Source organism: Pieris napi, chromosome 21, assembly GCF_905475465.1.
Source record: "Pieris napi chromosome 21, ilPieNapi1.2, whole genome shotgun sequence".
NCBI lineage: Eukaryota > Metazoa > Arthropoda > Insecta > Lepidoptera > Pieridae > Pieris > Pieris napi.
Genome location: NC_062254.1, coordinates 10,932,902 through 10,957,682, shown reverse-complemented (window position 1 = coordinate 10,957,682; position 24,781 = coordinate 10,932,902). Strand labels below are relative to the sequence as shown.

At 33.8% G+C, this 24,781-nt stretch overlaps 3 protein-coding genes across 16 annotated transcripts in view; 1 reads left to right on the top strand and 2 right to left on the bottom strand.

The window, feature by feature from the left end:
* Positions 1-369: 369 nt before the first annotated feature.
* Positions 370-16,865, bottom strand: LOC125060406 (eukaryotic translation initiation factor 5). Of its 9 annotated transcripts, none has more exons than XM_047665300.1 (13): positions 16,683-16,865; positions 16,347-16,470; positions 5,947-6,061; positions 5,577-5,713; positions 5,083-5,297; positions 4,475-4,592; positions 3,592-3,778; positions 3,419-3,514; positions 2,577-2,712; positions 2,206-2,374; positions 1,926-2,121; positions 1,575-1,754; positions 370-1,343 (listed from the first exon to the last, which is right to left on the bottom strand). In XM_047665300.1, exons 5-13 carry the CDS (start codon positions 5,237-5,239, stop codon positions 1,227-1,229), a joined length of 1,356 nt encoding a protein of 451 aa, XP_047521256.1. In that variant the 5' UTR covers positions 5,240-5,297; positions 5,577-5,713; positions 5,947-6,061; positions 16,347-16,470; positions 16,683-16,865; the 3' UTR covers positions 370-1,226. The 9 variants fall into 9 exon arrangements, with proteins under 9 accessions (XP_047521256.1, XP_047521258.1, XP_047521261.1 ...); XM_047665302.1 differs by having other exon boundaries at positions 5,577-5,692; XM_047665305.1 differs by having other exon boundaries at positions 5,577-5,674.
* Positions 16,866-17,367: 502 nt separating this feature from the next.
* On the top strand, positions 17,368-21,062 carry LOC125060407 (mitochondrial import inner membrane translocase subunit TIM44). Its single transcript, XM_047665308.1, has 7 exons — positions 17,368-17,538; positions 17,617-17,712; positions 17,954-18,254; positions 19,028-19,134; positions 19,436-19,525; positions 19,686-19,808; positions 19,989-21,062. The coding sequence occupies exons 1-7, from the start codon at positions 17,536-17,538 to the stop codon at positions 20,574-20,576; spliced, it is 1,308 nt and encodes a 435-aa protein (XP_047521264.1). The 5' UTR covers positions 17,368-17,535; the 3' UTR covers positions 20,577-21,062.
* Positions 21,063-21,102: 40 nt separating this feature from the next.
* Positions 21,103-24,781, bottom strand: part of LOC125060405 (echinoderm microtubule-associated protein-like 2) — a 62,990-nt gene continuing 59,311 nt past the window's right edge. For 5 of the 6 annotated variants that reach the window (XM_047665294.1, XM_047665295.1, XM_047665293.1 and 2 more), the window contains 4 exons: positions 23,527-23,614; positions 22,915-23,059; positions 22,550-22,631; positions 21,103-22,349 (listed from right to left, as the gene is read on the bottom strand). In XM_047665294.1, the coding sequence (XP_047521250.1) occupies positions 22,224-22,349; positions 22,550-22,631; positions 22,915-23,059; positions 23,527-23,614 (441 nt within the window). In that variant the 3' untranslated portion in view covers positions 21,103-22,223. Of the gene's footprint in view, positions 22,350-22,549; positions 22,632-22,914; positions 23,060-23,526; positions 23,615-24,443; positions 24,745-24,781 lie in introns of those variants that run through there. The other variant, XM_047665296.1, reaches the window with a different exon arrangement.

Here is a 24,781-nt window from a genome sequence, read left to right as displayed (position 1 = left end):
AGTTTCATCTACCCTCAACGATCAACCTTATTTTTTTATTTCTTAGTTAAGAACTTATACTTGAACTCTTAGGTTTATAAAGAGAAAAATCACAGAAAAACCTAAAAAGTTTTCATTCCGGAAAACCGAACAGTCTCTGGAGTAGCATAGCAAAATGCTCCATCCTACTAAAAGGGTAGGCCAGGCATAATGGAGAAACGAAGTTCTTGGGGGCAGCTAGTTTTATATATATTTTAATTAAACAATATATATTTTAAATCAATGTTGATAAATTTCTATTCAAAAAGAGAAACTCTTCTATTAAGCAAGTATTTCATCGTAATTATCTCAAAATCACTAACTCATAACACTAAAAATAAAACAACAATATTCGACTTCAAATGTATTGAATAAAAACAAATCTAATAAAGGTGGCAATTTTAAAATAATCTAGGAATATTTCGATACCAAGTAAACGCTCGCACGGCTCGGGCGAGTACAGATTGTGACGGACGGCTCGGGTTAATCTACTCTAGTGTCCTGGTTTTACAGGTGTTCTAATTCTTTCGCGTTACCTTCCTAGTACTTCGACATTTACATAACATCCTGTATATTCATTTGCCGAGTAGAACATATTACTTGAGCCGGTAACCGTTTCGGCAATTTGTAAACTCGCCCAAAATCTAATATAATATAAATCGACGACCTCGTTAAATGCTCGTAAATAGTCCGCCGACGTCACCGATTCACAATTGAATACTAAAACGTAAAAACTCATACAAATCAAATAGTACAATCGGTACTTTGTGACGTTTTTTGTAAATACCCTCAAATAAAAACGGCGATAGCGTCAAATCGATTGAAACGTCAAAAACCAATTAGAAAAGTCAATTTTTACACAATTCACGCAAAAAGAATATATTCATATATTTAATATCTTCTCTACGTTACTAAAGTAGTTTTTATCGATAGACATCGAACTCGTGTACGCGAGCGTCCACGGAGATACAATTTACGTCTAATTCCTAACGAAGCGCTAGATTAAATATTTGTTTACAATAAAATTTAATGACTTGTAAAAATTCTAATGACTTAACGTACACGGGGTCCGGCCGAGGGCGTCGACCGTGCTTCGGGAGGTTTCGAGAAATAGATTAAAATGTTGTATGCCAATGTGCGGAAGTGAAGTTCAGCCGGTAGAAGGAGGGAGAAGAGAAGAAGCACGGTCGACGTGAGGTTAGCGTCGTCTATATCGCATCGATGTCGACGTCGATGTCTCCGTCCTCATCTTTCTGCGCCGGTTTGGGAGGAGCCGCACTGACCGCCTTTATGGGAGTCGCCTTTGCGCGGTCGTCGTATTCAATCTGGAATATTCAATTACGATGTCACTCATTTTAGCTAAAATATAACCCTTTTGTTTATAACTAGTACGTTAGAGTACATTGGCCTTTTATTACCGAGAAACCGGGAACTCGGATCTAACAGTAAGTTTTAAACCCTTAACGCTCGTAATACACATGCCCAAGCACTTGTATAACAATATGAACAAGATATAATAAACGATTTGGTCCTCCGAGCCGGAATATTAATAATACCTCGATGTCCTCCTCGTCTTCGCTGGAGTCTTCCTCGTCGGCCTGCTGCAGCCAGTCGATGAAAGGTTGTGCGCGACGAGCGATATCCGCCACGACCTCCTTGGAGGCATATTTGCGGGAAGGCTTAGCGCCCCATTCGATGATGGTCTTTTCTTCTACTATGTCCAGATCGTACAAGAGCTGGGGAAACGTTATGGCTAACTTTCAATTTACATCAATTTTGATCTTAAGTTGTAAATTATAAGTTATTAATAATCATCAGATATTTCATTTTTCAGTTATTATAAATTTCAAACGTTATCATAAGAGATTCAGTTTCGATCGCTAGATGCCTTAGATCGATTCCCGTACCTTGAGTATGGCTGGCACGCGCGGCAGGAGCGTGGGGTTGTGGTGCACGAGGGCCGTGAGCGCGTGCAGGGCGGCGCGTGGGGCCCGGGGGTCGAGGGCCCCGAGGCGCAGCAGCAGCGTGCGGTGCTTGCGCACGTCTCCCGACAGGCTGTTGGCCCGCACCAGGATCTCGAACGCCACCAGCGGCGCCTTGGACCTGATTGTTCCGACACGTTATTATATGTCGAAACATTGGAATTGGAACCTCGCCCTAAAGCAAAAAGAACCTTTGATCGATTACCTGACGTCGAGCCTCTCGGCTTCGTGGATGATCTCATTAATGGCCTTGCTCTGCAGATCTCCGGCGTCCGCCTTCTGCTTGAGGAAAGAGTAGAACAAGTCCATGCGCTGCTTTTCGTTCTTCTCGCTGTCTTCGGACACGGTCATACACTTTGCGCCCTCCGTCAGATCTGGAATACGTACACGAGTATTCAATTTAATACTTATACTCTAGCAATGCCCCGCGGTTTCACTCGCGTAGATACCGATCTCGCGGTAGTGGAAAGTCTACTAAGTCGGACTATAATATATTTTTGTTATCTTAAAAGTTTTTTACTTTAACTTAGTTGTCTTAATTTTTATACTCGTTTAGTGAAAACGATGCAACCCTACCTTGCATCCTAGCCCTAACGGCAGCCTCGCTCACGTCGACGGTCCAGTTGCAATCGTCGTCGTCGTCATCCTTTTTCTTCTCTTTTTTCTCTTTCCTGGGGTTGGGCGCGGTCGGGGTTATGGGAGCGTCACTTTCCTGAAATGACGAAACACTCATGTTACACATGTTTCCTGGTAAATCTAGTTCAAAATGTGTTATTATAAGAGTTATGCAATATAAAGAAATGTTTTTATTACATTAAAACTTTACGCAACCAACAGAGGTGCCTGTTACTTCGGTGATGAACTTATTTATGTAAGTTTGCTTTTCCCTAATACTTGTTTTGTTATAGGATTTAACTTTAAATAATTCAATATGTATTTAATAATTACTTCGGTAAAAATATATTATACATATTCTTAGCAACTAATATTTTTATTTAAAATGGCTTATTATTAAATAGTTTCAAAACGATGTACATCACTAACCTCTTAAATTTTTCACTAAGTGTAATTCGTTGAAAAATAAAGTAAATTTTACACAGATAATTTAAAAAAACAAAGACAGATTAACATAACCAATTCCACTTGTAATTTATATTCTGTGCGTTTAAAAATCTTTATATATATAATTCTTCTGTGAGTGTGTATGTCACTGAACTTCTCTCAAACGACTGGACCGATTTTGATGAAATTTTTTGTGTGTGTTCAAGGGGATCTGGAAATGGTTTAGATTCACAAATCAGCCCGCCAGATGGCGCTGCAGTCGGTATTTTCATACTTTGCTTTACTAATTGCTTGAAATATCATGCAGGACAACGTCTGTCGGGTCCACTAGTATAGTTATATCGAAGAATACTAACGTTCTTAGCGTCTGCTTCTCCATCGTGGTTTCCATTAGCGGCTGGTCCGCTTCGCTTGGATCTCTTTCCGCGGTTGCCTTCCGTGAGAGATGAGCCCTGCATTAATAAAAGAGCCGTGAACATCTTCACTCTATGAAATGCAACGAAACGAGAAGAAGGGCCAGGGCGGTCACCTGCATGGCCGGATCTGCCGCCGGAGGGTTCTTGAGGATGAAGGTGTTGAGCTTGTGGTTGAAGTCGAGCTGGCCGTGGTACCCGCAAGCCTTGCAGCCCTGTGATATCGTGTTGCGCTTCGTCGACACTATCAGCTCCGTCTCTGGGTTGTCGCACTCCGGACACAGCACGAATTTGCGGATGAAGCTGGAAACATATGTATAAGAATAGGCTAAATTAAATGTTTAATATATGCTTGTTACCACTGATAACAATTTACAATACCATACTTAAATTGCTAACGCGATATCAAATATTATTTAAATTAATTCTCCTATAAATACTAAGCCCTACAGACCTTGACAGACTTCAGTCAAGTCAAGTCAAAAATCATTTAATCATATAGATAACACAATGTACACTTATTAACGTCAAAAAAGAAATACATGGTGAAATACAAAATGCTTCTAACTTTACATTAGTGCCAGTCCTCAAATCAAGGGCGTAGAATAGAAGAGAAGAACTGACAATAAACTTTCCGCCACTCTTTTTAATCGCCATGTTTTTACACAACGTTTGTAAGGAGCTGCAACCATTACACCATGTTCTACATGACATCTTAAGTAATAAATAATAATAAAGTAAATTAAAAACAAAGACTTGTCCTCTATCAGCAGGAGGCATGATGAAATCTATACATCTATTATGTTTTTCAAGAATATGGTACAAAAATATGATATACATATTTATTTATTTATTTACAGCCCATACATGGCCAAATTTCAACAAAAATACATAATTAAGTTATCTTTACAAAATCGTATATTAAATATAACAAATAACTATACTAAAAAGTGAATTGTCATAAATACATCATGTCAGGAATGTGTTTACTAAACTTACCCATCGAGTAAATCTTGAAGTTTGGAAGAGTCGTGGCTTCCGTTGACAATGAAACGCTCATTTTTGAAATCAAACTGCGTCTGAGCGCCCAACTCACAACCGAAGTACTTGGTAGGATCTGGAAAATAGTGTTAATTAACAATAGATAAGCAAATCATTGAATTGGCTTACAAAAGTAATATAATTACACAGAAATTACTTAACATTATGATTTTGCATAAGTACTTATATTGAATCAAACTTTGTTTCTGCAAAGTTCATAGGGGATATAGTCAAACTCAAAATAACTTTATTCATATAGGTAAACAAGTACACATATGAACGTCAGAAAAGTTAAAGTAATTATTATTGTAAATTTACATTTACCACCAGATTGCAAGTCAAGGGCGTAGAGCGGGCAAGAACAGGCAAAAAAACTTTCCGCCACTCTTTTTAATCGCTAAGTTTTGAGTCATACAAATTGTTTGAACTGGAGAAAATCAATCCCAAAGATTGGGATCATTTAAGATATAGAATTCTTTTGTAAGTGATACCGCCGCCCATGGACACTCTCAATGCCAGAGGGCTCGCGAGTGCGTTGCCGGCCTTATAGCCTTCGTAATACTTACACGTGGCAGGTCGTCCCAACGCCTTGGCCACCTCAATCATGTTGACGATGACAGTCTTGATGCCATTCCCCTTCCCCTCGACCTTGGCGCAGATGCGCGGCATCTTGTAGCGGTAGAATGCGTCCGCCACATTGCGGTTCACGTTTAAGGACCCCATTATACTATCTCTTATTCTAACTAATTATTCCAGAGGCGGTTTCTTTTTGACACTGGATCTGGAAAAATTATTTATTATTAAAAAATTATTTTAATTTACGATCAAATTACGAAGTATTGTGACTAGCGCGTCCCGGGTATGGTGCATTTCAAGCAATGACCTGGTTTAGTTTCTAGTCTACAGCTAAGCATACTGGTTTTATCATTCTTGGGCATATGTTTGTCTGAGGATAGATAGATAGATATTTATCTAAATAATACTTTTATTATTAAGCACTATCAGCCTGAATGAAGAGGCTTTAAGGGTTTTGAGGAGAAGCAAGGAGAAGCAGACTCACCGCGCTCGGTGGCGTCTAAAAGGGCATGCGGGCAGGGAGCACCCGCGGGGCGCGCCAGTCACGTTTGCCGCAGCGGCAGCAGCTTCCGATGTCTGTTACTGCAAAACTTTGATCTTCTGCAACATATAGCGTCGCGACTACTGACGCAACCAAACCGGTCGCTATCATTCTTTCAAACTTTAACTTCGCCGTTTCAGAAATTAATAGTTTAACATGGGTTTTAAAATATTTACGAAAAAGGATTTGCCAACAAAACCGGAAATGATCTAATTTATATAATTTCGCAAATCAGCGTATTAGTGCGCTTGAGACCTTTCCCTATTAAATAAGAACAAAGTGCAAAACAGTGTGTAAATGTGTGTATGCTTACGTATCTAACCTGCGGGCAGTATTGCTAGTTATGTGAAGCGTCATGCACGCTCGTCGACAGCCGGCTTTACTTGCGACCACACTCCGACCACTCTCCTCGCTCAGTACTGTAGTCTCTGCAACAATTGCAAATTATCTATAAGTTTTGGTAATTATTGAGCAAATCAATACTTCGTCATTCAATATTAAAGTTGCAATACTATTTAGCGTAATCAATTACGTAATATAAAGTGAATAAACTACATATTTAATACAAAAGGCAAGTTAATTAACTTTTAAGGTTGTATTTCGCTTCATTAACTATTATAGTAACTGCTTATTGTAATTGAATTCTATTAAGAAAACATATCAATAGGCAAAAAACGCAAGTGCTGTGTTTTGTTTATCAGTTTATTCTGACGTAAACGACGTAATACGGGCAAATATAAGTTATCGCTATTTTTTATAACACTAAGCCGGTAAGTCGAATAAACATTTGCGTAGCATGTGAAGTGAGTATACTATACAACCAATTTTAATAGCAGTTTTCTTTTATTATGATTCAATAAAGTAATGATACAAGAAAAGGTTTTTTTTAATATTTTAATTACATATCATATATGGGGTAAATTTTCTATGCTTTCATCCACTAATGCATGACATACCCATTAACGTTATTTTAACAATAATTTCAGTTTTAGCCACATCCGGTAGCTGTGGCGGTGGCACGGTCTTAGATATACCAATCGATGTCCAATTTTATATTTAAACTACAAACTCCCTGTACATTGTACAAGCTTTCGCTGCGTCTCTGAATATTCAAAAGCTGACGAATAAAACAGTAACAATAGCGTGCGTATCAAATGTCAAGGCTACTCGTTCGTGCCAAAATAATAAAAACTTACAAAATCCACCGCGACTCTTAACTCTCACGCATGTCGTAAGTGGTCGGCATATACTGGCCGCGAGTCGAACCACGTGTAACGCAGACGATAACAAAATTTAATACCTAACATGAAAACTGTTAAATCGAAATTGGCGTGAACAATTTCGCGAAGCGCGGCTCGTATGTACTTGCCGGTAAGGCAATGTCCTTGAAATGTTGAATGTGGTTGGTCGACAGAGTACAAATAAAATGCCGTCGAATGTTTTTTTTTTATTCCTAAGTTTGTAAACAATAATTACGAAGACGTGTAAATCAATGATCAGCAGTAAGACTAAATTGACCAGGTAAATTGATAAAAATAGATCAGTGCCTCTACAACCGTTTTAGGTTTCTGTATCTGTTTCATGATAATTTGTCAAACTAATAGACAAATAGGTGATCAGCTTAGTGTGCCTAAAACACGCCGTCTACTTTTTGGGTCCAAGACCAGCCGGTTTCCATACGATGTATTCCTTCACCGTTCGAGCGAATGTTAAAAGCGCACTTACCCAGCCAACATTGCTCACCAGGTAATTGATATGCAAAACTTAATCATGAATTTGTTCCTAGTTTGTCTAGCAATACAATATAGGGAACCGCGTTGCGCGAAATTTCGCCTATTCGATTTAACAAATTTCCGTAATGAATGGCTTTGTAATAGTAATTAATCACCACTATTTTATTTGTTGTTTATACGTATTTAAATCAGCTGACGTACGCGTAAATAATTAAATGTAACGAAATATTGACGTCAGAGGATTCATTAGCACCGATGACGTAAAAATGCTTTTAGGAGAGAACCGAGAACTTTAACACTTATTTCTTTAAACAACATCAGTTCTATTAATCTTTTTAAAATACTCGTACGTAGATTTCTTTCAAATTGACGCTGGAATGACACGAGACAGACTATAGAAACACTTGTTTATTATCAAGTACCTTTTCTATTTGATCAGGACTAGTATTCGTTACAAGAAAATTACTTTGACACTAAGGGTAGGAAAGAGCGTGTTCCCTTGGAAGGTTTAAGGTCGATGTGGGTTAAGGGTTTGGAATAAGAAGAGCACTCACGTTGAAGTGACATGATGACCTCGAGTCTAGTGCTTGGCGCATTGCAGCGCTTTTCTGTGACGTATGTAGACCGTAGAGCCGTCGGTACGAAGTATAAAATCCTGGCCAACACGTGTTCCCTATATTCAGGAAATTGCTCTACCACTGATTGCTGACTTTAGTTATTTACAGCTAATATTCTTATATTATGTAGTATCAAGACCGCATTGCGGAGGCTTCCCGGATGTACTCGTATACTCACCACATTTGACAAAACATCCGTTCATAACCGCCTTTTTTTTTTTTTTTTAAAAAGACAATTCACAGCAATTGACCGAGTCCCATGCTAAGCTGGTGAAGCTTGTGTTATGGGTACTAGGCAACAGATATACATACATATTATAGATAGATAGACATATAAATACATATTTAAACACCCAAGACCTAAGCACAACACCAAATGCTCATCACATCGATGTTCGTCTCAGCCGGGGATCGAACCCGGGACCTATGGATTCGCAGTCAGGGGTACTAACCACTAGACCAATGAGTCGTCCTTACGTGGTCTGTTGTTAACAAAGTCTATTCAACTTACGAAACCTAGGTAAACCAACATTAATATTACCTAATAGTTTTTTATAGGAGACAATCGATCAGGGGACTTTAATAAAAGCGTCACTCAGATAATACAGCGAATAAATGGCATTAAATATAGTGAATTTAGCCATAGACATTATAATAGGATTAACTGTCAATTATCACTAGAAGTGTTAGTCCCGCCAATAGATTTAACCTTGACTCGTGTGACGTTTCAGCTGACAGTGTTAATTTAACCTGAGTCCATCAATCACGACGCTTCTTATCTTTACGATTGCCTGATACACGATTATGTAGCACAAATGATACAGTACACATATACTTTTATTGTAATTGCTTCCACCATTCTTTGTACGATTTTTTCCAGCTCAAAGTTAGACGCTGATATCCGAATTTAATAGGTTGAGAATGGTTTAATCAATATTTGTACTTGGCCACAACGTTTCTAAAGCTTATGACAACTTGTTCCAAACTACTATGGGTTTCAAAGAAATAAAGCGTTATAAGGAAATTGTTAACAAGTAGTATTGACCATATCCTGACGATGCATTGTGACGACCCACGACACATTACGAGCATTGTCTATGAAATGACAACCGGAAGTAACTATGTCTGGATGTGGCGTTACACTAAGCTACATTTGTAACAAAACAAGTTATACAACATTAGCTATTAAAACGTCGGAACCAACAGATAAATATATTTATATAGCACGCCTTTGGCTATTATTAATTCCAAATGGGAATGTGAGGACACATTTTTCCTGATAAAACAAAAGATATTACAATAACATAAGAAAACCGTTTGACAGTCGCAACACGTATAAAAATCCCGAGTGAGCAGAAATGTACAGACTGGCTCTGATGGAAAAGTTCAGTGACATGTGTACACAATAATTATAGAAATACCACACATCTATCAGTGCTTTTAATGATATCATGCTATTTTTAGGACAGCAAGTTGCTATCGTTGTGTTGATAATGGTGGTGACTAAAACGTCTTATTATGTATTTCAGAGAGTACGTACATGTAGAATAACTTCCCCCTCATTCATAAAACCTAAATTAGGCTTATTGTATTGACCAAAGTATTTTTTCTCAAATTGATCTTTCTCTCAAATTGAGTTTACGCCGCTATGAAAAGAGACAAATGAGTACCTACTTAAGTTTAATCAGTCTCAGCATTTTATCAATCTACAGCTGCTTGTGTTTGATAAAAAATGGCTTAATAGATGTCTAATGTTAAATTTTTATTATAATCAATATAAAGATTTCTAGTACTTTTGACATGAAACTAGATTAATTAGCCTACTGCTAGGGTATGCGATATAACGCATGCATTCAAACTCCAGGTATGGATTTTTCTTTATGCGCTATTTTCACTCGAAGAAAAATATCGAAAGCATACCGAGATGTATCAGAGACAAGGCTAATAACTTGCGTATAAGTAATCAATGAACGAAAACAGTAAATGGTATTTTTGTTTTAACTTGCGAAGTCTAATTTGTATAATGAATATCAAAATTAAAACGTAATTTATACTTCCTTAAAAGCGAGCAACTTGATACATTGTTGGCTGTTGTTTTTTTTATTTGAATCCGTTCTACAATGACACAGTGATTTCCTGCGAGTGTTATTGTTATGAGACACGTGATGTATGTAATACTGTGATACAATTGTAAGCAAATGTTATGTTTGAACGGGTAACGCGATCTGTTTTGTGAAACAAACTACTACTAACTACATGTAGTAGTAAAAAAAATAAAAAAAAATCTCTATCAACAAATAAGTCCTACTATCATTTATGATCAAGTATGCCTTACTTGGAAGGTGAAGTGTTTCGAAGGTGGGAAAACGAAATAAAATCCGTAACTGGGAAAATTTGGACCAGGAAAGCTCAGAACAGAGCATAGTGGAAAGAAATGGAGGAGGCCTTTGCCAAAGTTGGGCAAACAGATGGGTTGTCGGTGTCACCGACTCACTAGTGATAATAGTTTAAAATTATGTAAAATTTTCTATCTGATTAAAGGCTTTTATTATTATTATAATTATTATTATGCCTTACTTGAGCACGCTTATTTGATGACACACTTAAAGGGCAAATTAAGCGTCATAATAAAAATAAGAATGAATAAATCAATGATACGATATTTATATCAATTTCATGAAACTTTATATGTTTATATAATATATACTACTATATAACTGATGATAATGAAAATACAATTTTATTTGTGTAATATTGGTTTTCGTTTTTGAGTTGAACTTACTGACCAGAATGGATATTCTAAAGTGGTTATTTCTAGTTTCTAATAAAATTATCTTAATATAAAAATATAGATTATTTAGGAACTTATACATCTTTGTAGAAAAAAGGTATATTTCCACACTTTTATACCGATTGCATTCTTTTCTATAAATAGCTAAACCTTGGATAGTAAAAATGCTTCATCATTCTCTTGTCTACTACGTCATCGTTATTAAAAAGGTAAAAATACAATTTCGTAGAGTGGGGGAAACCTTCCCTATATACATATAAGGTAAATAAGTACCAAGAAAATAAACCAACCAACCTATGTCAGTTCCCTAATAATTTTAATGAATTTGAAATTCGCAGTAACAATAAAATCTAATCTATACAACAACTAAAGTCAGTATATGGGAATTCTTTGACAGCTATAGGATGCTTTTGTGTGTGCGTAATACGTGACAAAGTGTAGAGAATTCCAGAACTTTGCCAATAAGGCATAACAGATTATTCAGGATGGCCTCAGGGAAGTGGAAAGGGGTTGGCGTGTAGTGGCAGGACGCATGCGCTCTTTCTATCGATTGCGACTACAGCCTGTCGTACTAACGTTTCAAATTATAAAGCACTCTATAAAAATATTGTAAAGATATTAAGTACTGTTGCCTCCCCAGCTTCGCAAGTCTAGAAATATTTTGAAATACTTTTACAAAGGGGTACAATATTCAAAATCGGTCCAGAAGGTAGAATTGGTTTTGATTTTATCATTTTCAATTCAACTTTCTGTTATATTATTCGTATAGAATAGCGAATGTTATAAAGTTCTAATTATTGAACGACGTATTTAAAGCGCTAGAAATTAAAAAAAAAATACTATATTATAACTTTAATGTTGCATTAGATAAATTACGATATATACTGCACATTACGATGCCCTACCTGATGAATTAACTTCAAATTAAGATCTATACTAATATTCAGTATTACATTTTAACTTCCTATTTAGTGCAGTTAATATTATAATGGAATAACATGGCACTAGTATTCGATGTATAGCACTTGTGTTAAGGCTTAACAAGTTCGAAATGTTAAATTTTCACGTAGGAAATAAATCGTTCAAAGAAAATCACCACTTTTGTATTCGTAGCAGGTTTTCCAAGTAAACAGTTTCAATCCCTCGCATCGTTGGACCTTAGGCCATCGTTTGCTTAGGTCTTACTATAAATTGTTGTATATACTCAAGTCAACTGTAGGTTTTGATTGACATACAGGCAAATATTGACTAAAAATCATTATTTAATCTACTAAGTTAATCCGCTCTGTATACAGCTTATAAGCTATAGTAGAGTGCTTAATATGTTAATAGTTTTACAAATTTTACCTGATTTTTTTTAATTTAAAGTCATATCACCAGTATATTTTCAAATAGAACTAGGAATGTTGAAATGCGTTTCGTACCTTGCATTGTCCTTGAGCTTTTCCCGGGTGAATCAGAAAGAGATTCCATGCGTCACCTAGATCAGGGAGATATTGCGCATTACATATGCAAGGAACGCGCTACACCGTGGAAATATGTAGTTTATGTCTACTTTAAATAATGTATATCTATGTATAAATCATAGAGGAACGACAAAAATTAAATTGAAATATTATAGTTCTATTCTGTTGACCGCACTAAGTAACAATGTATTTTAAAAAAATAGAATATACTTCAAGAATCGGTATTGGTATACTTAGTATTTGATGCGTTTTACAGCTAAACGTAATAAGAGAAATCTAATTGTGTAGTACTTAATTTATTATTCTGTTTTCCATTGTAATATTTGAAAGCCAGGTCATTGAACCGTCTCAAATCGCGATGTTGGGGACGGTGGGGTCAAGTGGGTCGTACCGAATTCCGCTCTACTGGACTCAATGCGCTAACTTTACCCATATTTCATCTAAATATAGAATCTGCTGATCGAATATGGTAACGAGTACTTTTATCATTATATATTCGAGAATTCAAAATGTACATTTCCTACTTATACGAAAGGCTAACATTTTTAATAATTCACTAACTCCATCAAAACTAACTTGCTCTCTTGACAAATAAGTAAATATAGATAACAGCATTCTACTATTTATTTCAAAACGATAAGACTTATCGGATTGTACAATATACGATATGAAGTAATATCATTTATTTATTGAAATTAACATTCGTTTTAAACAAGCAAGTGAAAGGAACTTCTGACTATAAAAATAGATGTCAATTAAATATAAATAGCGACATTGTAAATTCAAATTTTGCTCTCATTTGTATGAATTACGGTGTTAAAAAATCTAAGAACGAGGTGGCTAGACACACAGCCTTAATTTCTTTGCTTCATATAGTACATAATCTCTTTAATAAGTGGAAAAATGGACATAGTGGCACTTAAAGACTTGAAAAGTGAAACTAAGATACAATTGAGTAGGCAAAAGGTCAATAGTAAAGGTACTAAGTGATTTATAAGTAAGCAAACACATTGTTAACAAAACTCTATGAAATTTGATTGACGAGAGAATGCTGTAACTCCGCTAGGCATGTAATTATTGCATTGAAAATGGGATTCGATTTAAATAATTTAAGATAAGGTAGAAGTTATTGTATTGAGCCGCTTACGTCGTCAATCTACACTAATCTGTACAGGTTGTGACGGGCAAAAATAAAAAGTTGAAAAATGACCAAGTTGCCATCAATCATTGGCGCACGGTGGGGGTGAGGATTGAGGTTTGTATGCTAGACGAGAGAGGCGAGAGCGTCGACCTGTGACATAACACGTTTCGGCGAAGCATTGCCTAAACAGCGATACTGTATCTAGTACTAAAATGGCTAATAAAATACGAAATATTTAACCGATCCAAGGGTAACTAAATTCAAGCCTAAACACAAGCATATATAGGAGAAAGCCTCTTGACACCGTACCGTAAGTCAGTGTAAGATTTTTTTTCATGTTTATAAGTTTAAATCACATAATAAATCTTTATAATAGAGATTTATATTCAAGGCATCGCTAGAAAAGGTTAGGAAAAAATAAAACTAACGTAATAAAGATAAAAAGTTAAAATGTATCTTTAACTTCCGACTATTTTTAGCGCAGTTCTAGATATAAACCAACCAACGCAAAGGGACAAGTGTCACGAATAAAAAATCTTTTCTCAATACGTAAAATGTATGAAAGTATTGTCTATTCATAAATAAATAAAGGATTACGAGATCGACATTTTTATTGAGATGTATGAGAGTATGTTTGTAACGAAATGATTCAAAAAGTACTGGATCGATTATAAAAATTCTTTCACCATTTGAATGCTACGTTATCGCTGATTAAAATACGCTATTTTAATTCCAAGAAAAAAATAGGGATCCCTACTAAAACTACAATAATGTTACCCAAGCGTTAAAAAAACATGACTAAAATATACTGCGAAAACTATTGATGATAGAAAAAAAAATGTTCCACAATAATAAAGAACATATCAATATCTACAAAAAATATTTAAAATATAAATGTCCACCCGTGCGAAACCAGAACGGGCCGCTAGTTGTAAAATATATTGCATCGTCGTAGCAAAAATATAAAATCTGCATAATTTTAGATTTAAGCAATTCTATTTAAAACCGTTTATCCATGAATAATATTACCCTACGATTCAACCTTGGAAGACGAACAGCAATAAAATCGATTACTCCTTCAAGCGTTTGAATCCTTTTCTTACGAAATTCCCTATCGCTTTTCCACAAGAATGCCTAAATTGTGATCGGAAAGCTTTGAAATCAATTTATCTTTTGTATGCTTGTGGTGTGGGCGTGTAACGTTTATTACACATATACGTATCAAGTTAAGCTATGTACTACGTAATAGTCTAGATGTAACAGTGTGAAGTAACTATCGATCCAACCACGCTTGGAGGCTGTAATCTACGCAGGACAGTTAGGTCTGGCATCGATAACGCAAAAACAGTAGTTATGTATAAATGAAACGATAGAAAGACCTAAATTATTATGATGCATAATAATACGCGTCTATAAAGCATTTTTTTTAAAAATATTATATAGAATGTATAATATCTCAAAAAGAGAGTCTAAGGTAGATAACGTATATATATGTATATATTATATATATATATATATATATACATTTATATACGTTATTTATTTCTTAAATAATTTTTGTACATTAAAGATATTGATATGTTCTTTAATATTGTGGATCATTTTTGTTCTATCATCAATATACGCAGCGCATGCATTGAACGATATTTTATAGGCATTTTTTACACCTTGTGTAACAAAATTGTAATCAGTGATAATGTAGCACTCAAATGGTAAAAGAATTTTTAAAATCGGTACGGTACTTCTTGAGCCAATTCATTACAAAAAATATTTACATCACACAAATCTTTCAAAACATATTACACATGTATATTTTTTTATATTATTATTTTTATGAAGTGTTGCGCTATATATAGGGTCAAACAGTATAAAATTGGAAAATAATATTACAGTGAATATATGCCATATACTCAAATGAATGAATAAATGTCTGGTCTCAAAAAGATTTAGATTAGCCTGGGAAGATACTTATTTCTTTACAACGCAACACTTCAGTCAGCTTGATTTATGTGTGTGATCTTTCAGAATTCAACTTTTGAATTTATGGCATGAAATATAAAATGCATATCCAGTCAATAAGATATTTTTAAGAATTATAATTTGAGTGCAGCAACACAAGTTAATATAATGTAAAATTTAAAAAATACCTACAAAAACAGACCTACAGACAAAGATGACTTGAATATAATTTCCATATATTTGGTACAAATGGTAAAATATATAATTCTGTACACCTGTATATTAGTTATATGTTCGCAGTTTTGTGTAAAAACATTTATTTTATTTAGGTATTATGTTATAACTATTAAATGCTTTTTGAAATTGTCTATCATCAGAATGAAATTAAAAAAAATCTTTATTATTCATAGTTTGTTAACTTAATGACAGAAAACTAAAAATATGATTTAAATTTAGTCTTGTAGAAATCTAGAACTTTAGTTATTTTAGTTAGTTAATTTTATTTTATTATCTAAGGAGTATTTAGACACATACACATAGCTTTTACATATATAATATATATTAATTTTATGAGAAGAACTTTAATATTAAACTAACTATATATATACATAAATAATAAATAAAACCTGGCTTATATAATAAAAACGTTTGCGAAAGCGATGATACCTAATCTTATTGCAGTCTTATTGCACCACTAAAATTTTAAGAGAATAAGTATAATATAAATTTAGTGCTATGTGTGATTAATATATATATAATATGTATTGAAAATTGTTTTACTAAAGAAAATTAACTGAAGATACATACTGATACTGCTCACTTTCCTTATCATAATATACTAAACTATAATGCAGTCTTATCAGTTACTGCATGTATACAGTATTTTTTAACTATGATGTAGAAGGATATAAATAACTTGGTATTTAAAGAATACGAAATAACCCCTGCAGATTAAAGAAAGGTAACCTGAAAATATGCAATATTCACCAAACACATTCCTGCTTACCTGTAAATCTTGCTAAAGTCATATAAAACGGTAGCGCCCCACTGGACGAGAGCTCACTGATGGGATTAATTGTTGAACCTTCGGTGAAACTTGCACCAGGAAAACGCGAGTCGGCCACACCAACCTGCCACAATACAATATTTAATCCACCATCCACTTACACAAACACAGAATTAGTCGGTACAACACAAAATAATTATTGAGCCGAAACGTACGCACCAGCTGGCGAAAACGTGGTATCTGCTACCTATCACATAGATATAAGTAAATATGGAGTGAACTGTGAAGAGTAGAGACTAAAGACATTTGATATTATGTAGAGATAATAATATATACCTTCCACTACGACGATGCGTCTGCCAAGTCTGAATCCCAACTCCGTGAAAATCACGAAACGCGTTCACGGTTTGGAATCGAACAAGAAACGAACATAAAACAAAATATTTAATGTAACAAACGCGCACGCGAATCCGTGGCTAAATATGACGACAGAAAATAAATGAAAATGTACACTTTCATATGTTTCTGGAACTAAGTTCACACCGGATGTAAAACTTTTTAAAATTTGAAGTTAATAACATCCCACGCTGATTTACTGGATAATTTTGCCAGAATCTATATAACATTGCTGATTTTAGAAAAGAAATTTATTAGTAGCTAAAATTTATAATTCAAATGTTTAGTTTCATAAATAAATACCAAATTAATTAAATTCTTACCGGATGTTGCAATATGTCAAAGTTGTTTAGGCTCTATGATTGCTCTTACTACCTCTGTAATGAGGTTTATTTAAAATACAAGTATGATACCACAGAGTAATAGTTAATAGGACTAGTATATTATAAGATTTAAGACTGTGAACTCAATTAGAATTTAGACGGGTGATTTACTGTATGAGATATCAATACTATACCGAACGTGGATAAGTTTTTGATGAATAAACAAATATATGTTTTAAATAGTCTGTCAGTGCCAAAACAATTTTTATAATTTACTATGATCTGTGAAATTGCCATATAAAAAAATATATATTAAGAAAATGACACCTTAAAAATTTTGATTTTGAGGAATGGTGTACCGATAAATATCGTCAATGTCCTTTTTTAGTTCATCTATTTGAGTCTAAAAGTGATAAAAGTTTAGTTGAGGACAGTATTTATTGAATTTAACTCACGACAATAACAAAAACATGGTAATAGTGTTGCATCAGTTATGAGGTTATGTGTAAAGTTCGATAACATTTAAAATTAAAATTCGTTTTGTTTTACAGCATTCGTGTCGACAAATATTATATAGTCCGGCCCGCTGGAAAACGGTAGTGCCTGTAAATCTAAAATCGTCCGTAATTCCTTTAAAATCAGACCAGGTATGTGAGCAGCAGTATTTAAGTCTCTTTACTCTTTGTCCCTTCTTGAAATTGTCTGACTTGGGCAGCTATAAAGTTACATGTTTAATATTTTTGGGATTTCCTTCACCAAGTACTTATTGGTACACAGCCTGGATATGAAAACAAGACTTCAGGGTTAAGAGTCGCTTAAGCCACTAAGCCAAAACTGCTTTAATTAGATATAATTACTATAATATAATATAATTTAATATATTTTTAGTATACAATAGAATGTCGCCACTATTCTGCTCGCAAAGGTTTCTTCTCATCAATCATAGAAAATATTAAAGAGGACATTGCTAAAAATAAAGAAATGAAAGAAAGTATAAAAAAATTCAGAGAAGAAGCACAAAAATTAGAAAATTCTGAAGCTTTACAAGCAGCAAGGAAAAAGTTTCATGTAGTTGAATCAGAGGCTTCTAAAAGTTCAGAGGTATTTAAAGAAACACTGGAAGGAATTAAAGGAAAAGTGGAACATGTTTTAGAAGAAGCAAGTAAAACTGATATTGCCAAAAAGGCAGGTAAGCAAATTGTATTCTTCTATTATAAATTTCAAAAAATGCAGCTGCACTAACTTCCAAAAATAGCCTAATATGATCTTCCCCATATATAACCAATTACTTATTTTTTATACATTTTATTATCCTGATTTTTACCAATACCGATACAATACCAATGAATTTAAATTAAAAAAATACTTATTTAATTTTGTGGTATTGGAAGTAATTTTTTGTTAAAGGAATTTATTTTAAACTATTGAGTGGTCCCTAGACGTGACTTAATCAATGACTTAATAATTTATAGCAATGTTAAGATTGAATGCAATCTGATATCATTCATGAACATAAATATTTATTTATAAGGTAAGCACCAAATTAAATAGGATAAGTATTTAACTACATAAATTTTGTTCATCTCAATTGAAAGAGTTTGAGAATGAATGTTATATTACAACAAAATTTGAACCCTGAATTTGAATATTGTTTAAACATACACAAAATCATAAATACATACAATATTTAATTGATAACCTCCTTCAGTTTTTAGGTCAGTTACAAATTAGTGGTATTCTTTATTTGTATTTGTCTTAGACTTCTGAATCTGGTTTTATTGATTTTTCTTAGTGTATGCTTAGTTCTTAACTGATGTCAGTTGGATCTAAGACATACTTATCATAGGCATATTTTAGTTATGTACGTATAAAAAAAACAATTAGTACACATATATGCTTTAACTTAAGTTCTATTAGGTTGATGTTTCTGAAATAATTTACACACAAAATATTTAATTTCAGGAAGGATAACAGAAGATCTTTCAAAGTCAGCAAAAGGTGCAGCAGAAAGCATTGCTGATAGAAGTCAAAAATTAGGACAGTCCACAGCTTTCAAAACTATTTCACAGGTACATTGTCAGTAGTAAACTACTTTATGAAGATCATGGGTATTATGTGGTGATTAAATTGTAATTACCATTTAAGTAAAGTCCAAATAATACATCCAGTGATATATGAATTAATATTGCTTTAATATTATAAATTGCTAATTTCTTGAATTTAGAATTTTTTAAATAACATGTAAATAAATTTTTAGCTCTCGGAATACCTGTAAATAGTTAGCGTTTTATAGCAACATTATTATAGTGTATTCGATAATTACTTATTAAAAGCTAGATTTAAATAATGTTCTGTCTGCTTCTCTTTCAGGCTACAGCAGTAGTGCGGAATGAGATGTCCCCTAGAGGGCTCGAGGGTCGTGTGTACACCTCACCTATCATGCTGCGGAAACGAGTTGAGGTAAATTTCATTAGAATAGAACCTAAAATATAGTTTCTTCTAAAAATACTTATAAAAAATTGGTCTTCATATTATGAATGCATTTAACATACACCAATAATTTTACCCTGAAAGTATAATATTCAAATAATGTTATATGCTTTTATTTATTTCGCTCTAGGTGGCCGAAGAGGAAAGAACATTTGCACCAGATACAGAAACACTTGGAGTAGAACTACACAAGGACTCAAAGTTTTACCAGCAATGGGAGGATTTCAAAAACAACAACCAGTATGTCAATAAGGTTTGTTTAACAAAAGAGCAGTTTTGTGCCTATCTTTGCCTACCATTAGGGATGGATGGATGACTGAAAATTGTATTTTCAATCAAACCAGTCATTCATATTAATTCGCACACCTATTTTTATAACGGATTGACGGAGTTAATGTTTGTACATTGGTTTATGTCATTTGCGCTTTTTTAGGTTTTAGACTGGAAAATACGCTATGAAGAGTCAGATAACGCGATGGTTCGAGGCGCTCGTTTCGTCTCTGAAAAAGTTGGAAACTTATTTGGTAACATGTTTGAGAAGACAGAACTTTCTAAAACACTAACGGAGATATGCAAGATTGATCCCAATTTTACGTCTCAAAAATTCCTCGAAGACTGTGGAAACGATATCATACCAAATATACTTGAAGCTATGGTGAGAGGCGATTTGGAGATTTTGAAAGATTGGTGTTACGAAGGAGTCTTCAATATTTTGGGAACACCGATCAAGCAGTGCAGACAACTCGGTTACCGGTTGGATTCCAAAATACTCGATATTGAGAATATTGAGTTGGTGATGGGGAAAATGATGGATCAAGGACCAGTGTTAGTGATAACATTCCAGTCTCAGCAAATTATGTGTGTAAGAGACTCTAAAAACAATGTGATAGAGGGAGATCCCGATAAAGTAATGAGGGTGAATTATGTTTGGGTACTTTGTAGGGATCCACAGGAACTTAACCCTAAAGCGGCTTGGAGATTGCTCGAATTATCAGCAAACAGTGTAGAACAGTTGATATAGTTTGTTGTAGAGTACCTGTGCCGTTCAAAGTAGATGTGTTACTGAAATTGTACCTTGACAATGCACTTCTTTAGGTGCCTAAAGAAATTAGATTTCAATTCAGTGATTTAAAGTAAATTTTACATATTTCATTATTAATTCTCAGCCCTCTAAGTGTATAAATTACTTGTTTCACTTTAGTGTAAAACATAAACGGGATTTATTCAGCAGGGAGGCTAATAGTTGTTGTTGTCATGGTATGCTTCAAGTAAACAATGTTAACTTATAAGAAACTGAATCAAAACTAAATGTTGATTGACACACAAGGTTTTATTTTCCTATTAACAAGATTCATTTTAATACATGTTCTTACATATGGCTCTAAATTCTGTAATACTATTGTGAATAGTACAAAATGCAATCAACCAATACACCCGATACAGTATTTATTTTTGTATACTATTGTGGGTTTTGTATGTATTTTCTGTTAATAAATTGTTTCGTTTATAATCTCGTTTTTTTTAATAGGGTTTCATGAAAAATACGATTCAGTAAACATTTTTATTAGGCACATTCAAAAGACGGACAGAGCCATCATATATAATTGTATATACAGGAAATATCTAAATATTAATGCTTACAATACGTGATGACAACACAATTAAAATGAAACGAATCAACCGTGACTAGGTTACAAACAAATGCTACTTAAGAAAACCTAATACAAACAAAATTGATCGATGGAAATCTTAAAAATAAATTTATTATTAAACTTAAAAAATATCAAATGATCCACTTTTCCATAAATCATAAAAGTTCCCGAATATTCTTTTCGAAGGTATACAATACAGTAATAGCGAAGTGCGTACGCCTAAAATTTGAAAAGCTAAAATCACAATTGACAATATTCTTAGTGTTGCAAGTGTAAAAATATAATAGTGTTGCATAAATATCTTTGTGTAGGAAAATAAATCGACGGATCGGTCACCCTTTGCGAATTGAACACATCACAACCACGAAACCTAAACATTTTGTACTATAATAAAAAATATTGTAAAATGTACTTTTACGCAACATAATCGACGGTTTCGCAACACCGTCGAAAATAAGAAAGAATAAAAAGCAAATTGCGCTCTATTCATCACTTAACCTAACAATTACTCCGTTATTTAAATTGGTGAGAGCAAAAGCAGATAATACTCAGGCGGTTACATTTCGAGATAATTTGAATATCAATTTTAAATAGTGCACTAGTATTGGATAAATTCACTTGAATAGAACCTATGTATTTAGATAGTTTTTGTACTAAATACTTATGCATATATTTCGTTAAATCTTTAAATTGTTCAATTTCCATAATGTATGTGCTTCGTAGTGTACATATTTATCTCTGTATTAAAATAAAAAGGCCCATTTCAAATTAAAAAAAAGGTGTTAGGTGTTGCAATATTATAAGCTCACTATTGAATTAGCTTATTCAAAAATAAATAATCTAAGAGCTATTAAAATTTATAAAACAATCCCTAAGCAGAACTTTAATTAATATTTTTTAAATATTTATGGACCCTAAATATACATTTTCAATGGGCGCTTTTGGGTGCTAGAAAAAATGTCCAATCACGTTAATGTTGCCACATTAAAAAAATGATACAGCGCCATCTATTGTCTTTATTCAACGACCCACTGCATAAGACTGGTATCCAGTCCACCGGCGGTAACCAGCCTCGAGTCGTCGAGAAGGAAACGGACACACGTCACGTGGGATGAATGGCCGCCGTATTGGTGACACAAGGACTGAAAAAAAAAAGTATGAGCCTGGTAAAACTAATTTTCATTATAATCTATACAGATCTGCTATTGTATAATATTGTTCCTCCGAGAATCAAACTCATTCTTTGCTTGTTTTACCAATGTTAACTCATTTTTTACTTCACATAATATAAATTTTTCCTATAAAACCTTTTTTTTTGTACTATTCAAGTTCAAATGCTTACTTTAGGTTGTGTGACGGGGTAAGCAAATAGTTTCACTTTGCCAAAGTCATCTCCTGTCGCGGCTAATCGGTTATCGTGAGACCTGAAAACAAGGTTTATTTATAAGTTTTAGTTTAATTATGAATTTTAGTGGTATTACAAGATAATTGCATAAAAAAATTACTTTAACATTTTGGACATTTTAAGCAATAACTTTTAGAACAATAAATAAATGAATTTTGTTTCATATACTTTCGTAAAAACATTTTCTTTGCAAAGGTTTTTGGCATTTGGATATTGTTTATAGCTGGATCAATAATGGTATTTCAGTGAGAATTCAGTATTTTTATAAAAAATCCAAAATTTCCCCTAAGACATATCCTCACCTGGTGCAGGTGTTGATGTCGGTGCCGTCGGCGTTCTCGGGCCACACCCCGATGGTTTGGAAGGTGATGGGGCAGTTGTTGGAGGCCCAGACCACGTCTCGCATCGATGTGGTCGAAGTGATTTGACGGCAGGTGGTTGCGTTCCCTGGAATTGTTTAAAACTTGTTATTCCTCATACTTTATATAAAATGAAGTCTCCCGGTTGCGTCTGTGTGAACGCAATACACTCAAAAACTACTTAATTGATTTTAGTAGGGTTTTTACTAAAAGATCGACTGAAATTAACGATTATTGTTGGAAAGGTCGCAAAAATAAGTAAAAAACAAAAAAAATATGTGTAAGAAAACAACATACATATATCTTTTTTATAAATAAGAAAATTACTTTTGTGGCTTAGTGATGCAAGCGTAATCTACTTGTCTATGAATAAGTAAACACATAAAAAAGTAACTACTTATATGAGGTTACCAAACCTTTCTTCACTTTTAAATGTTTCTGAACCAAAACTTTTGAAAGTTAAAGCAGATGATTGCCCTGCTCTATCCAGAATACAATAATAGTTATAGTGAGTGAAATTAAGTTATTTTATGAATAAAAATCAAATTGACTTACAATATAATAATTCATAATCGCCAGAGTTACTCCGTATGTACTGGCTATCCTCGGACCAATCCAAGTGGGTTATGAAGCTAGAGTGGCCCTGAAATAATTTATTCATATATTATTATAGCGTGACAATAAAAACATATATTATTACCTACACTACTTATATCTACAAATACATTCTTCTACAGTCTACTAGCATTCCTAATGCATACATGCATTGTAGCATACAATATACATTATGTATGTATAATAGCTGTTTTTTAACCGACATTAAAGACTGTTTTCAGTATGAACTTTTTATTCTTCATTTATTGAAATTAGTGACAAACAAGCACGTGCGCTCTTTTTTGTTAGTGTGTTTGTCCACAAATTTCTCTAAAACTACAAGTCACTAGACATATTAATTCAGATGATTTTGATTTCTGATATTCATCTTAGAAAACGTAGTTTTATCAAAATCAGTTTATTTGTTGTAGAGATATTAGGGGAGATCTCCAGAAATCCGTATTAAACTGGTGCGTAGATAAATAATTTTCACATGTAGCTTAATGTAAAAAAATATTTTTATTTAAATACTTGGTTATAGTTAATTTAATAGACTAATAGATGGTTCAAAGTGGAGTTCAAACAATCACATTATTATAGTCCAGAAGTAGAGAAATGAGAAAATTTTAACACTGGACCAATAATACCTAACTTCTTCGTAATACATATAAGTGAAGTTAGCCGAACTAACACCGTATTACAAAAATCAGACACTCCATGCTTATAAAACTATGCAGGTACTGGCAGACTGCTCAAGCATTGCCAGTTCTTCTCTTCCGTTCTACACCCTTGATTTGAGAACTGGCAGTAAATGTAAAATTAGAAGCATTTAATATGTATTTCTTTTGGCGTTCATAAGTGTACATTGTGTTATTTAAATGAATAAATGATTTTGAATTTTTTTCAAACTATATTGCTGCACTACCAGGCACCTAAAACACATGCATATCAGTCAAACGGGATCGGATATATATTTATAATAAGCTAAGCGATTAGCAGGTCTTCAGATATTATAATATTGCTTGGGTCCCATATTCAAATCACCGTAGAAATGTCAAATTTCTGCGGAAAGATGGCGTAACAATAACGGCTGGTTTGAATATAGAAACCGGACAGATCTGCTTTCTATCTACTTATTATGTTAGTATGGTTTACCCTTCTACGTTTTCTTTCCGTGCACTAGAGGGGCATTGAAAAATCATTAATTTCCATTATC

Excerpts from the sequence above, each read along its gene's own strand:
- LOC125060406 (XM_047665300.1), bottom strand. The coding sequence starts at position 5,239 with ATGGGGTCCTTAAACGTGAACCGCAATGTGGCGGACGCATTCTACCGC. Across the intron at positions 3,779-4,474 it reads CTTCAAGATTTACTCGATGG|CTTCATCCGCAAATTCGTGC; the intron begins GTAAGTTTAGTA and ends ATATGTTTCCAG. Across the intron at positions 1,755-1,925 it reads GCGTGCCAGCCATACTCAAG|CTCTTGTACGATCTGGACAT; the intron begins GTACGGGAATCG and ends ACGTTTCCCCAG.
- LOC125060407 (XM_047665308.1), top strand. Across the intron at positions 17,713-17,953 it reads TTCCTTTAAAATCAGACCAG|TATACAATAGAATGTCGCCA; the intron begins GTATGTGAGCAG and ends ATATATTTTTAG. Across the intron at positions 18,255-19,027 it reads TGATATTGCCAAAAAGGCAG|GAAGGATAACAGAAGATCTT; the intron begins GTAAGCAAATTG and ends ATTTAATTTCAG.